The sequence below is a fragment of the Aptenodytes forsteri genome, unplaced genomic scaffold (assembly GCF_000699145.1).
Source record: "Aptenodytes forsteri isolate BGI_AS27 unplaced genomic scaffold, ASM69914v1 Scaffold155, whole genome shotgun sequence".
Classification (NCBI taxonomy): Eukaryota; Metazoa; Chordata; class Aves; order Sphenisciformes; family Spheniscidae; genus Aptenodytes; species Aptenodytes forsteri.
In genome coordinates this window covers 5,311,315-5,325,446 of record NW_008794446.1, presented here as the reverse complement: position 1 = coordinate 5,325,446, position 14,132 = coordinate 5,311,315, and the positions used below count along the sequence as shown (strand labels likewise).

Here is a 14,132-nt window from a genome sequence, read left to right as displayed (position 1 = left end):
CAGGCACAGTCAACATGGGTTCACAAAGGGAAAGTCCTGTTTAACTAATTTGATATCCTTCTATGATAAGGTCACCTGCCTAGTAGATGAAGGAAAGGAGGTGGATGTAGTTTTTCTGGATTTTAGTAAGGCTTTTGATACTGTTCACAGCATCTTTCTGGACAAGTTGCCCAACTGTGGGATGAGCAGGTTCATGGTGTGAAGAACTGGCTGAAGGGCAGGGCTCAAAGGGTTGTAGTGAATGGGGCTACATCTGGCTGGCGACCGGTCACCAGCGGTGGTCCTCCGGGATCAAATCTAGGGCCAGTTCTGTTCAATATATTTATCAACGATCTGGATGCAGGACTTGAATGCGCCGCTAGCAAGTTTGCTGTTGATACCAAACTGGGAGGTACTGTTGACTCTCTTGAGGGGCAAGATGCCTTGCAGAGGGATCTAAATAGATTGGAACATTGGGCAGTGATTAATGGGATGAAATTTAACTAGTCCAAATGCCGGATTCTGCACCTGGGACAGTAATGTGGGGCACAAGTCTAATGTGGGAGAGGAGTGGCTGGAGAGTAGCCCTGCAGAAAGGGATCTGGGGGTGCTGGTCAACAGCAGGGTCAATATGAGTCAGCAGCGTGCCCGGCAGCCAAGAGGGCAAACCGCATCCTGGGGTGCATCAAACACAGTATCACTAGCTGGTCAAAAGGGGTGATTATGGTGCTCTATGCAGCGCTGGTGCGGCCTCACCTGGAGTACTGTGTGCAGTTCTGGGCCCCACAACTTAAGAATGATGTGAAAGTCCTTGAATGTGTTGAGTAGGGCGACAAAGCTGGTGAAAGGGCTAGAAAGCATGTCCTGTGAGGAGCGGCTGAGGACACGAGGTTTGTCTAGTTTGGAGAAAATGAGGCTGAGGGGTGACCTCATTGCTCTCTACACCTTTCTGAGGAGGGGAAGTGGAGAGGGAGGTGCTGATCTCTTCTCCGTGGTATCCAGTGATAGGACGTGTGGGAATGGTTCAAAGCTGCACCAGGGGAGGTTTAGACTGGACATTAGGAAGCATTTCTTTACAGAGAGGGTAGTCAAACACTGCAACAGGCTTCCTAGAGAGGTGGTTGATGCCCCAAGCCTGTCAGTGTTTAAGAAGCATTTGGATAATGCCCTTAATAACACGCTTTAACTTTTGGTGAGCCCTCAAGTGGTCAGGCAGTTGGGCTAGATGATCATTGTAGGTCCCTTCCAACTGAAATATTCTATTCTATGTAAGGAAAGAATGATGTGATGTGGGATTTCCAAAGGCAAATTGTATAGAACTTGATTACTGACAACCTGAAAAAAAATTCTTCACTTTTTTGGGATGTCATTTGGCAACAAAGTGGGAAATCATTAGCCAAACAAGAGAAGACAGGAATTCCTGAAAGAATTATAATGCGGTTAAAGACTTCGAAGGATCGTCCTTGAGAAACTCCATCTGTGTGTTCTAACGGTATATGTATTTTACTTCCTGTTACTGAGTGTTTAAAGTGTGTTATAGTTTAGTCCTCCCTTCCTCCCTTCCTCCCTTCCTCCCTTCCTCCCTTCCTCCCTTTTTACTTGAGATGCATCAAGGAGACAGATGTTCTGGTCCTGGAGCCATGTGATTACTGATGAATCTTGTTTGGTGAATGGGATGAGTCCATTCACGAGGGGAGCCTTTCCAGCTATGCTTCCTCTATCCAAATCAAAATGGTCGTTCACATCAATTAATTTGTAATAACATTGCTGAGACTGAGATGTACACCGCCACCATGATGTCCTCTGGAGCAACTTGAAATACTGAGCTGAATATAAAAAGATATTGATGCTGATGGAGAAATATTTCTGTGCTGCCTGCTTCTTTGGTTCTGTGCACACATTCCTCCTATGATTCCTCCGTTTTCTTGTGTTTAGCACTGCTGGGAGTTTTTTCACTGTACTTTATCCCAAGGATAGTAGGTGCCAGAGACTTCAGTGTCACACCAGCCACCTTGCTCTTATCTTAACATCATTCATTTCTGGAGCTTAGTGGGCTGATGCTACCACCACAAAGCATTATCAGCCAGTAACATCTTTGGATGGAGTGGATAGAGTTGTTCTGTAAGTCTTCTGATGACAGATCATCTTAGATAACCTGTTGCCTTTTGGACAAGGGAGGAAGATGGGCTGGATTGTCTGACATGTAGATGGCTTTTCAGGAATTTTAAGGGCATACTGCAGAACTGGTGCACGTTTCTCTGGGAGAATGCGGAAGTGTGGTGCTGTTTGTGGACATGCTGTGCTATCAAGTTTTCTGGACTCTCTTGAGTCTGGCTCATCTAAGTCGGTGGTCTCTGGTTGTCTTGCATGACAGAGATATAACCACCATCAACAGGTGTCAATGGAGATTATCTGTATGCCATTTTGGTGCTGTCTTCTTGATCATTTCTGCATAAGAGAGCTTAAAAGTACGTCTCTGGTATGGAGTAAATGGCACATTTTGGTTTCTCTTAGTACTTGGGAAACAAGGTCTGGTAATTCACTGGGTCAAGTTGCTGAACAAATTGTTTCTAATGCAAAGATTCGTAGATAAAATACAGTACATAGTGTTATAGTGGCCATATTGGAAAAACTATCATTCTGTCTTAGAAGATGTGCTTCAATAATGCTGGTCGACATACCCTTTCTTGCTTAAGAAGGGCTCTTTGCTGTCTTTTTTTGAGGATTGTGTGGCTGTGGTGATGGACAACTCAGAAATCATTTAAAATTCACACAATGTTGCAGGACTGGATCTCAGTCCTGCTTTGTTGGAAGCTGTTGAAGTTTCAACAGTATCCCGTTGTGGGCAGTTCATATGTCCAATGTCTCCAACTACTGATCACTCCAACTAATCATCTACAAAGAACTGTAACTTTGCTTAGTGGGAGGTCATGTCCAGGCTTCTGCTATGAATGTGCTTGGCTTATGGTGAATCTGTATTCTGCCTGGGCTTATGAGAACTACCAAGGTTCTGTCTGAGGACAGACTGCAATCTGTGAAGTCTGTTGGATGTACTCCTGTTTCATGATTGCAAGGGCTGCCATGCTCCCTGCCATAAATTCTAGTTAGAGTGAAGGGGGGAGGGGGAGAGTGCTCTTGATCTTGATTCTTCCAATTTTGAGGACGTCCTCCTGTTCTTGGAGGACGCTGAAAGCTCTCAGTATTCTTGACTTGTTCTTTCAGGGATTGGTCACATGTTTCATCCTGACCTTAGGGTACTCAGTCTCACTGTATGTGTGCTGGGGGTTTCTCTGCTAGTAATCCTGTTTCTCTAAACTGATTCTTCCTGGTATCAGCAACTTTTCCACTAGTTGTATATTCTGTACATGAACCAGAATTTCCATGTAGTATCTTATTTCTTTGCTTCTAAACGTTTTGTAATACGTTTTGAAAATGGAAGCGGTGGTGGTTTTCTCCCAACAACCAGGTGAGCTTCACTGAGCAATCTCCACTGCTTTCCAATTGATTGGGCTGCCTTGTTCTCAGCCTCTGTGGCTGATAGGAGTTTGAGGACATGAACAAATGTCTCTGTGTCTGTGACTCATTACCTGACAGGAACCAAATATCTTGCTTTCCATCTCCCTGAACTTCTTTCGCACTCTTTGTGGCAGGAAGCCTCTCGATTTATCTTCATGGGATCAGGGTCTTATGGAAGTTCTAGGCTGTCTCTTTGAGTGTGGGAAAAATCCAAGGGCTTTCCTGTTAGTGACCAAATAAATTTTTGACCACGTATGGAGGGGTTATGAAACTGTTAGTATGGAACTTGTGAGAGAGCTTAGGTGCCTCAGTAACACTGTTGTGCATATTTACTATTTTGGATCTAAACAGTGTGGCCACCTAGTGTTCAAGCACCTTGCCATTTTGGTATAACCAGTGACCATACAGTTTGGTCACGATGCCAGGTAATTTTAACTGCTGTGAGAATTTTACATGGTGACTTGGACGAAGAATGAAAGGTTGCTGGCAGTAACTGGTATTCTCTGAAATGTGCAGCTTTTGTGTACGTTACTCCCTCAGTTGCTTTTTCTGTCCTGTCTATCCCAAGAATCTTTTAAGTATGTTTGAAGAGAATTGAAATGCAGTCAGGTGTGTGCTGTGCCATGTCACATACCAAACAGACGTGGACAAACTGGTTATCCTTTTGGGTCTGGCTGGGATGGAGTTAATTTTCTTTATAGCAGCCTGTATGGTACTGTACTTTATATTTGTGGCTAAAACAGTGTTGATGGCACACTAATGTTTTGGCTATTGCTGAACAGTGCTTGTGCAGGTAAAGGCTTTCTCCCCCCACCATGAGTAGGCTGAGGCAGGGCAGGAGGTTGAGAGGAGATGCGTGCTCAGCAATAAAAGCTCAGGGAAAGGAGGAGGAAGTAGGGGATGTTTGTGCTCATGGTGTTTGTCTTCCCAAGCAAGCACTATGCATGCTGAGACCCTGCTTTCCAGGAACTGGCGGGACATCTGCCTGCCAGTGGGAAGTAGTGCATGAATTCTTTTTGCTTTACTTGTGCATGCAGCTTTTTCTTTACCTGTTAAACTGCCATTATCTTGATCCATGAGTCTTTTCACCTTCCTTCTGTTTTCTCCCCTTCCCCTCTCTGTAGAGGAGAGGAGAGTGAGTGAGTGAGAGGCTGGGTGGGTGTTTGGCTTTTGGCCGAAGTGAACACCACACCTTTATAGATTTTGTAAAGAAAACGCTCCTATGCTCTTACATAGCAGAAAAGGAGTATTGTTAAACTCTAACACTCTGTGAGAGCTGTGTCAAATCATGGTTGGTTCTTACTGGTTATTTTTTTTTTTACCTAATTTTGGAAAGGAGTCTGGGGGAGTAGCAGGAGAATGAGCACTGAAATTCATTTAACTTAACCTGTTCTGTGAGGGTAAGTCATTTGTGCCTGATCTTGGCATTATAGGGTGGTGTTTTTAGAGATCTAGCATTGACACAGAAGCATTATTGGTGCAGGAGAGAACAGAGGTAGGAATGTATTGTTATGTAGGTCAACTTGTAAAGGAAACTGATATTCCTTCATTCAAATTTGATGTTTTAATTTTAGATGTTTGTACTACTGAAAGTGAATACCATTTTAATGTTCAGGAGAATGAAAAGCTCATGAATAGAGTATTTAGGAAATAACCATTACAGGTTTTAGGTCTTTATTTTACCATCCTACTAAGCCAATATGATGTAATAAATAAAATCTATAAAATGTTGACTTTTATTACTGTAAACCTGCCTTTCTTCCTGGATATGGTAGTTAAAATTTTTGGTAAGTTTCAGGTCATGTGTCCACTTCTACTCCCAAATCCACCCAGATCCTCAGTGCTGCCTATTCTTTTGGACTTGGTAGTGATAACAATCTGACCGACTTCAGCTGTTATTAGTGACAGACCCTAATATCTAGGCAGAAGAGCAGCTGCCTGTGTGTTGGGAGCATGTATGGGGAACTGAAAATATCAGTGTTCAATGTCGATTTTTATTGACGAATCATTATGGAACTTTATTAAGCATAAAGAGTGCTGGATCATACCTAAGAAAAGAGGTGAAGGACGTGACTCTTCAAGTATGCAATGTCTCATAGAATGGAGAAGATTAAGGTTTTTTTCAGAGTTTATGATACTAATTTTTTTTTTCCCTCAGAAGAAGTAGAGATTAAAGTAGGATAAAGGAGAGAGACTGTAGCAGTGATGCATTCATTTAATAAGTTTGATTTTTACTACCTTTAGGAGCTTATATGAGAAGGTTTCAAGGAGACCAACATCTGGGCACGAATTTAGAAAGTACCAAATACTCTTGGTCCATAGTCACAAATATTCATTATTTCTACGAACAGGACTAGAAACATGAGTGACTTGTCCTATAATTGGATTAGTGGCTAATGCAGTGAAAGCTTCTTCTGCGGCTAATTCATTAAGGATATGTCAGTTGTTTTTTTAATGTCTCTTTTTTCTATATTTCTGGAGAAATTCTGAGATGCTTAATATTTATAATATTTTGTTGGTTTAAGCAGGAGTGGATGGGATGTGAGTAATGGAGATTAGACTAATATAGGCTACAAAAAAATTCTAAAATTCTTAACCATGTAGGCACAGAATAACAATTTGTAGTGTAATGGACACTTACAAGCTGAAACTCATCAAGAAAAAAATATCTTTTATTGCAAATTAAGAGGAGGAGGTTGTAGATGGCTTTCTGCAGTGTCAATCTGAAGTTTAATTGGAAAAATGAGTCAAATGCAGACAAACGTATTAATGGATTTACTATTAATGCAGCTACTACTTAAGGCTATAATTCTTCCGAATACACTTTAGCATTTTGTAATGTAGTAATATGTTAGTGCTAGAGATTTCTTCATCCTTTTTTTTCTTGCTCTTTTACTTTAAGGATTTTACAAATGCTTTTACTGTTCTTAGGGAGCTGAATTAAAAGGACATACCAACAAACTTTTCAGCCCATTTATGGTATTGAGTCAGATAGGAGGAATAGTTGGTCTTTAAGACTGTGGTGTTGTATTAGAGAACTCTGACAGCTACATTGTGCTCTTGTTTCTTGTTCACATTCAAAAGGTGATGTTGAACTAATAAGAATGTCAAAGATGGTAGAAAAGAATAGTATTTTAAACAGTCCTTGTCTTTATTACCAGAAAAAAAGTCTGAAATAATGAGGTGAATAATATCTAGTTAATATCAACTAATTTTAGCTACTCCCTTTTCAAAGAAGTGTTCCAGCCAGTTGTTATCTTTTCTTTTTTTTCTTTAATAAGCAAAAGAAAAAAATTGGTGAGCAGTAAGTACATGCTAATTGCACAAATGTTAGCGCACATTTCCAAAGTATGTATTAAGCTTCAAATGCTGTGTGTTGCATTAAACAAGTGTAATGCAAACCGATGACAATGAAAATATACTGGAGAAGGTCTTGTTTTATCTCTGTTAGTGCTAGTTTTAAATATGAAAGAAAAGTATCTGTTGTAACTCGGCATTTTTAAATATAGGCTTAAATACAGGCTTTAAATACAAAACCAGATCCTTTGCATTTCAGATCTTGGCTACTTAATCTTATGTTCTCTAAAAACTTGTTTGCTGAAAACTTTTTTCTTTTTAACTAAATGTTTGTAATTAAGCACTATTCTAGAGAAATGTAAACCTTTATGTGCAGACAAATGTAGAATGAGTTTTGTGGGTTTTGTGTTGTCCTCGAATTTGTATAAGCTTGTACAGGTACATATCAGATTTCCTAACAGGATCAGTAACCTGTAAATGAGGGTTAAAAATATGTATGTACCTGTGTATTTTTCACCAGGCTTCGTTCATATTGGTTTTTGTCTCTACATTATTTTTTGTTTTCACTGCCTTTATTTTGTCTTCTCCCAATAATAGTGAAGGTTTTTTGTCTTGAGATACACACCTCCAGAAATAGTGGGGTGTGGGGGGGGGGGGGGGGGGGAGGTTGCGTGGTGGTTTGTTTTTTTTTGTTTTGTTTTGGGTTTTTTTGTTTGGTTGGTTTTTTAATTTAAAAAAAAAAAATGTGTTCGTTTTCCAGAGCAATGACAATGAAGAACGCCTGCAGGTTGTAAAACTTCTAGCAAAAATGTTTGGGGCGAAGGATTCGGAGTTGGCATCTCAAAACAAACCACTTTGGCAGTGCTACCTGGGGAGGTATATGCTGGTTTAGTTCCCTTCCTAGCAGGGGAAAAACATTCAATGAAGTATAATTCTTTTTTTTTTTTTTAAAGTGACACAACTAAGTGTGAGTTGCCTCCTGCTGCTTTATCTGAAATCTGACAGATAATGCTAAAGAGATTATTTTACATACATCTTCTGCATCTGTGATTCTGCAGAGTGAACAATTACAAATCATCCCTTTTTAGTTCATTTTTTTTGCAACTGTCTTTATTGCCATTGTCAAGAAAAAGGAATAGTTTATTTTAATTTCTTCACAAGTGAAACTATTCAGTAATGGATTAATTCTAAAACAGCATCAAATGACATTTGCAGTATCAGGTGATATTAGAACTCGTTTTGGGGCTTTTATGTACAGTATTTGTATACTGGTTTCAATTTTTTTAATGGTAGGAGTGCCTTAAAAGAGGTATGTAGTATTACAATGCTGCAAACACACTTAGTCTTTTGTTTTTGAAATATTTTGCCAGTTTTAGAAAATATAGCTGGAGCTTGTAGTCAGGAGAAATTTAAGTATGGCTACTGTGCTGAAAATGTTTTTGACTTGAGTAAATGAGGATAAATGCTATAAATTATTACAAATGCAGTAGTTTATATTTTAGGATTCAATCGTATCAAAACCAGAGTCCTCAAAGAAATGCTACTTTTAAAAGTACAGGAAACTTAACTGAGGGAAGGCCTTTTGCTTGGAAGTATATAACTATTTAAAACATTGCATGTCGTCATCAAAAAATACCAGATCTAATTGGGCCCAAAGGAAAATGCTTCATTGTGTTATAATGTGAAGCAATGTGAATACGTGCAATCTGTTGTTCATAATTACTGTTTTCAACTAGTTACGAATCACATACATGTATTGACTTTTTTCAAGGATTTTAGCTACGTTATAATAGCTGTGTTATTAAGGGAACCATTCTTAAAATCTCTTGATTTTGAAAAAATACCTGATTTTTACTAAAACACTTATTCCTTAAAACCACTTTATTTGGTAAATAAGCATTTCAACAGCAATAATGTTCTAAAATTTGATTTTTAATTTGTTTAAAACCAAGCATTTTGAGGATAGCTTGAAAATGCATTTAATTTTTCAAGAGTTGTTTAACTCTTATTACATCAATAGTTTTATTATAAAATTCATCCTTTAGAAAGGAAATCTTACAGAAGTTGAAGGGATCCATCTCAGAAGAAATTTGTAATAGACTAGATGCCCATTTGTTTGCTGTCTATCATACAGATTAAAGAGGGAACGAATGTCTTGGTGTTATAAAACTTTTAGTTGCTGATACATGGTTCATGGTTAAATATGTGGAGCATTACAGAAAAGATAGTTAAAATATGTCAGACATCTTTCTAATAAATAGTTGTTGTCTGCCTGGGAGTTTTTCATGTGTACCAGGAGAGGCTATTTCTCTTCCTGTTCAGAACATAATAATAAATTAACATTAATAAATGAGTACAGGAATTTTTTCTTAAGCTGAAGACCGTCTACTTAGTACCGTGAAATCTGAGATGTTTTATGCATGTAACTCTGCATGGGAAGACTAAAAATATTTTCAGAGGTATTTGAGATTGTGTAGAAATTAATTGCTTTGGTAGAAGTGATATTTTTGTTGTTGTAATGCATTGTCTTGTTTCTAAATAGGTTTAATGATATCCATGTACCTATTCGTCTTGAATGTGTGAAATTTGCAAGTCACTGCCTTATGAACCATCCCGACCTAGCAAAAGACTTAACAGGTACCAGATTTATTATAACATTAAAATACAATTTTAAATGTCCTGGAAAAGTCAGGAAGGTTAGTTGTAGTCCTAAGTAACGTTGTCAGATGTTGTGGAGGATGTCACCTGAGGTTGGAGTGCTAAGTCAGAGTCCCTGCCTCAGTGCTGCTTCTCAGGCTGAGGGGATTGTACATAAAGAATGCCTTAACCAAAGAGATCACTCTCCCTCTCTTACAGTAGTTGCATTCCCAACTGCTGGTGAAATTAAGCACCATGGGATCGGACAAAGACAGCCTGGCTAACCTAATAGTCATGGCATTTATTAATTAGGGTGCAGAGCGGAAACTTCAGTTCCACAAAGCTGAAATGTGTAAATATTATGTGGCCACTGTCTAAAACATGAAAACAGTCCTTGTAACTGTGACCACAGCCATTGGTTCCTGCTCCTTCAGGTCAAACACAGCCTGTAATTCAAGACCTCTGTAGGAAGAAGGCACCTGGCATAGATAGAAATGTTTAATATTTGTTGTTCCCGATGTCTTGATGAAAAAAGTGTAATTAAAGAGAATGGGTTGGTTTGTTGTTTTTTATTCCCCCCAAAGTGTATATGGAGACTGTATCTTCCCCTGATCAATAAACTCCTATTTCTTGTAATTCTTTGGAGGTAATATCTCTGTCCATTTGCTCTAAGGAGAGAATTTAAAGGGCTGTTAAGTGCATAGGATCGCTCTCCTGCTTGCTGAGTGTTTGTCAAGTTAGACACAAATACAGGCAGGCTAGAGTCATCCCATAGTTATTGGTATTATTAAGCCAGCTTAAAAAAAAAAAAAAAAGTTTCTGGACCTTTCCTTAATGGAGTGGTAAAGATATTTCCTCTTTGGTTATCAGAATTGTATTTTCAAGGGTGGCTTTTTTTCTTTTTTACATTGCAGAAAGACTTTGTGCCCCCTCTAATGGTATCCTCTGGGAAATGTAATTTTGCTTGCCCCTCCTCTCTCTCCCCACAGCGCTTATCAAAGTCAAATTGTTGAAAAATTTCTCTGACTCACTGGTGTTTGAGACCAGAATTGTTTTGTGCAATGGCATTGTTCTTCGTTTGTTTTAATTTATTATGTTTTCCTGTGGAACAAAACTGTTTTTTTAAAAAAAGTGTTATTTGGATTTCAAATTTCATAACCTCCGTAAGTGCAAAGCTTTATTTCTTGATGTGTTCTTTCGACACTTGTGCTGATTACCAGAAATGTTAATGGCCAATATTTCAGATAAGACTTGGCAATTTTCACTGGTCATTGAACAGTAATGAGTGAACAGTAACCTCTGGTTATTTCATTTAGAGTAAACTTCGAATTTTCAATGTTTCTTAATGTTCTCAATGTTTCACTGTTGTATGCTGTATACAGTGATCTTAATAACTTCTGTGTGCGTTTTCATACCCGTTTGTGCTTCTAAATTAACCTAAAATACATACTTAGAAATATAAATGAATTTTGACATTTTATTCTTTGTCAGCTTTCTAAAATGAGAACAGGTAGCTAACATGTTTGACACTTACAAGCAGAAATCTTAAAATGTTGATCGATCAATAAAAGATTATTGATAGTACCAAATGAGTAGCAATGGGCCCAAATAATCTAGAAAAATTGTTTTACGTTGAATAAACTAGGATGTGTCTAAGTAAGCATTATAGCTTGGTCAAAGAGTATGCTTTTGAAGTATGTCTCGATTTGTCCCTGCTTACAATGCTTACATGGCTCACACTGCGGAGCATTCCTGGAGCATGTGAACTAGATTCCTTGTGGATAATATAGAAGTTGTGATCAGGAGTGCAACTAATGTGCTCCAGCAGCCAAAGTGGATGGAGTCTGCAGGAAGAGAGTAGCCTCTAGCCTGAAGTAAGACTTTAAAATGTATATAGTGTGGATATCAAGTTCTCAGCACTGTCTGTTCTGCTCTACAGATCCAATTCTGTTGGGCTATAATAGTTGCTAATGTAGACATAGCCTAACTATTATAAGAAATAATAAAAATAAAAATGTAGCCCCATAACTTATTTCCATAATGTCAGAAATATAAATAATTGATATTCTAAGCAAATAAAAAGTCTTACTGACATTCCAGTTAATCTTAGAGAAAACTATTGATTTCTTACTGCTGAAGCTCAAAACAGAGAAAATCCTGTTTTTTTGCTTCTGTCAGTTGAGTACTGTCTGGAGAAAGAAAAGTAGCTGAAGTTGTGTACTTACAATGAAATACTTATTCTGTTTTTTCCCAGAGTATCTTAAAGTAAGGTCACATGATCCTGAAGAGGCCATAAGGCATGATGTTATAGTATCCATAGTTACTGCTGCTAAAAAAGATCTTTTGCTTGTCAATGATCACCTGCTTAATTTTGTCAGAGAACGAACACTGGACAAGCGGGTAAGACATAATTAGTACTAATAATGGCTGTGTGTTTTATTTCTAGAAGCAACGCTTCTAAAAAATGCTGAACTCATTTTAAAATGACTAATGAAAACCATTATAATGCAAAAAATTTTGAAGCAGTCTATTTAAAGAGGCATCTTTTGCCCCTGATTGGAATGCCACATTCTTCATTGTGCTGTATTTTTGTTCAAGATAGTATGATTTAAAAAAAAAATATAAGCACAATAACGTTGCGCCGGTTGTCTAGTTTTAGTAAAATTTTTAAGTAAAATGAGACCCTTGTAAAACATTCTAAAATTTTTCATAAGAGGTTTTGCAGGCAGGTTTCAAAATGCATTGTAGATTACTAGTGGAGAATGTTTCACCATCAGAGGTAGCTAGTTTACCTGCTTTTAATTAGATCATTGGAATACTGCAAATCAGTGTAGTAGCTTTCAAATTTGAATAGTCTTGAAATTTAGTTTAGCTATGTTTCATTATTTGGTAAAATTTGAGGTTTGCTACATATGTTAAAGCATGGTAAACAAGGCTGTTGATGGCAAACTTTTAAAACTAATGTTATCACCTGATTATTTTCATTTGGTGACATGCTTTCTGCTGTTGCACCCATAATACAATTGCAAGTATTCAGTATAGATTTGTGAAAAAGGGTGTTGGCTTAAATTTCTAACAATTCTAAATTCAAGAGGCATACTTGCGTAGTAGATACTGATGTTGAAAGGTTTAGCATAATAGATATGATGCAATATATGTACTAATGGGAAAGTGATACACTTAGAACTCAAATTTAACTTTTTTCGTAAATTAAACTATTTTATTTTGGTGTAGAATAGGAAATACCTACCAAGAAATTCTGTAGTCTTTTCATTTTTGAGTTTTGAATGATTAACCTGGGTACAATTTATTTTTTTCAAGTGGAGAGTGAGGAAGGAAGCTATGATGGGACTTGCACAGATATACAAGAAATATTCATTACAATCAGAAGCAGGAAAAGAAGCTGCAAAACAGATATCATGGATCAAAGATAAACTTCTGCATATATATTATCAAAACAGTATTGATGACCGGTAAGTCAGTCATGAAAAATAGGCAATTCTGTGGATAAGTGTGGTAACTTATTATTCAGATTTATTTTTCCTTTGTGCTTAAGTACTGACAAAAAGGAGGAGACTTGATAATCCTGTATGTTTTGATCCACTGCGTAATCTTATACAGCTGCAGCCAAACTTGTCCTGTGTTGTTTTCTTCTACTTTTTTTTTTAAAGGCCAAAAGTAATTCTAAAGGGTGAGATGGGTTGGAATATTTAAAAATTTTTAGCTGTACTTCACCACTGCTTCAGTAAAGGAGGCCTTTGTTTATATTTCAGTACTTGCTAATTTTTATATTAAAATTCAGTAAGTAAAATTGCTTTAACAAACTTGCTTTGGGTTTGCATATTGTTCCTGTATGCTTTAAAGATAAGTCTAGTACATGTAGTGACAATGGTTAAGGCATCTCACTCTGCAGACGTTAGTTTTTCTGTATGATAATAGCCATGAATTAGAGCCTTGTCCTGGATTTGTGGTGAAAGTGGTGCCTCTGTCATACCAGCTGTAGACTTGCATATGGTTGTATTGAAAAGTAGATGGTTGCATATGGAGAACTAGTCTGGGAACTAGTCTGCCTTGACTAATCTAGGCAGTCTTGTTGGCTTTGGAAATGAGCCTTTGGCCTTCACAGCATGATCAGATACAAATGGCATTGCAAACCCATACAAATCCTTTCAAAAACTTGCAGCCTCAGTCATCTCCAAAATAAGCAATTATTTCATGGTACCATGGAAGTGGACAGAACTGTCTGGATTTTCAGATCCAACCTCACCCACTCACATTTTTCTTCGACTTTGGGATCTGTTTAAACTAGCTGGGTTTGGGTTTTGACCACCCCCTCCAATTGTCTGTAACGATTTTGAATGAATTGGCAGGGCTTATTGAGAGGGCTTTAAACTAGGTTCGAAGGGGGAAGGGGATAAAACCAGGCTCGCTAGAGATGAGCTGAGGGGTGGCGTGCCGATGCCGGGGGCAAAATCGATAGTCCAGCTCAAGTGCATATACACCAATGCACGCAGCATGGGCGGCAAGCAAGAGGAGCTGGAAGCCATTGTGCAGCGGGAGAGATATGACTTAGTCGCCATCACAGAAACATGGTGGGGTGACTCTCATGACTGGAGTGCTGCAATGGATGGCTATAGACTCTTCAGAAGGGACAGGCGAGGAAGGAGAGGCGGTGGGGTGGCCCTGTATGTTAGGGAGTGTTT

General features: G+C 38.2%; 1 protein-coding gene across 3 annotated transcripts in view; it reads left to right on the top strand.

The window, feature by feature from the left end:
* The window catches only part of PDS5B (PDS5 cohesin associated factor B), a 102,916-nt gene that overhangs the window by 27,229 nt on the left and 61,555 nt on the right, over window positions 1-14,132 (top strand). For all 3 annotated transcript variants that reach the window (XM_009290202.2, XM_009290204.2, XM_009290200.2), the window contains exons 8-11: window positions 7,553-7,668; window positions 9,335-9,429; window positions 11,684-11,829; window positions 12,751-12,902. In XM_009290202.2, coding sequence (XP_009288477.1) covers window positions 7,553-7,668; window positions 9,335-9,429; window positions 11,684-11,829; window positions 12,751-12,902 — 509 coding nt within the window. The remainder of the gene's footprint in view (window positions 1-7,552; window positions 7,669-9,334; window positions 9,430-11,683; window positions 11,830-12,750; window positions 12,903-14,132) is intronic.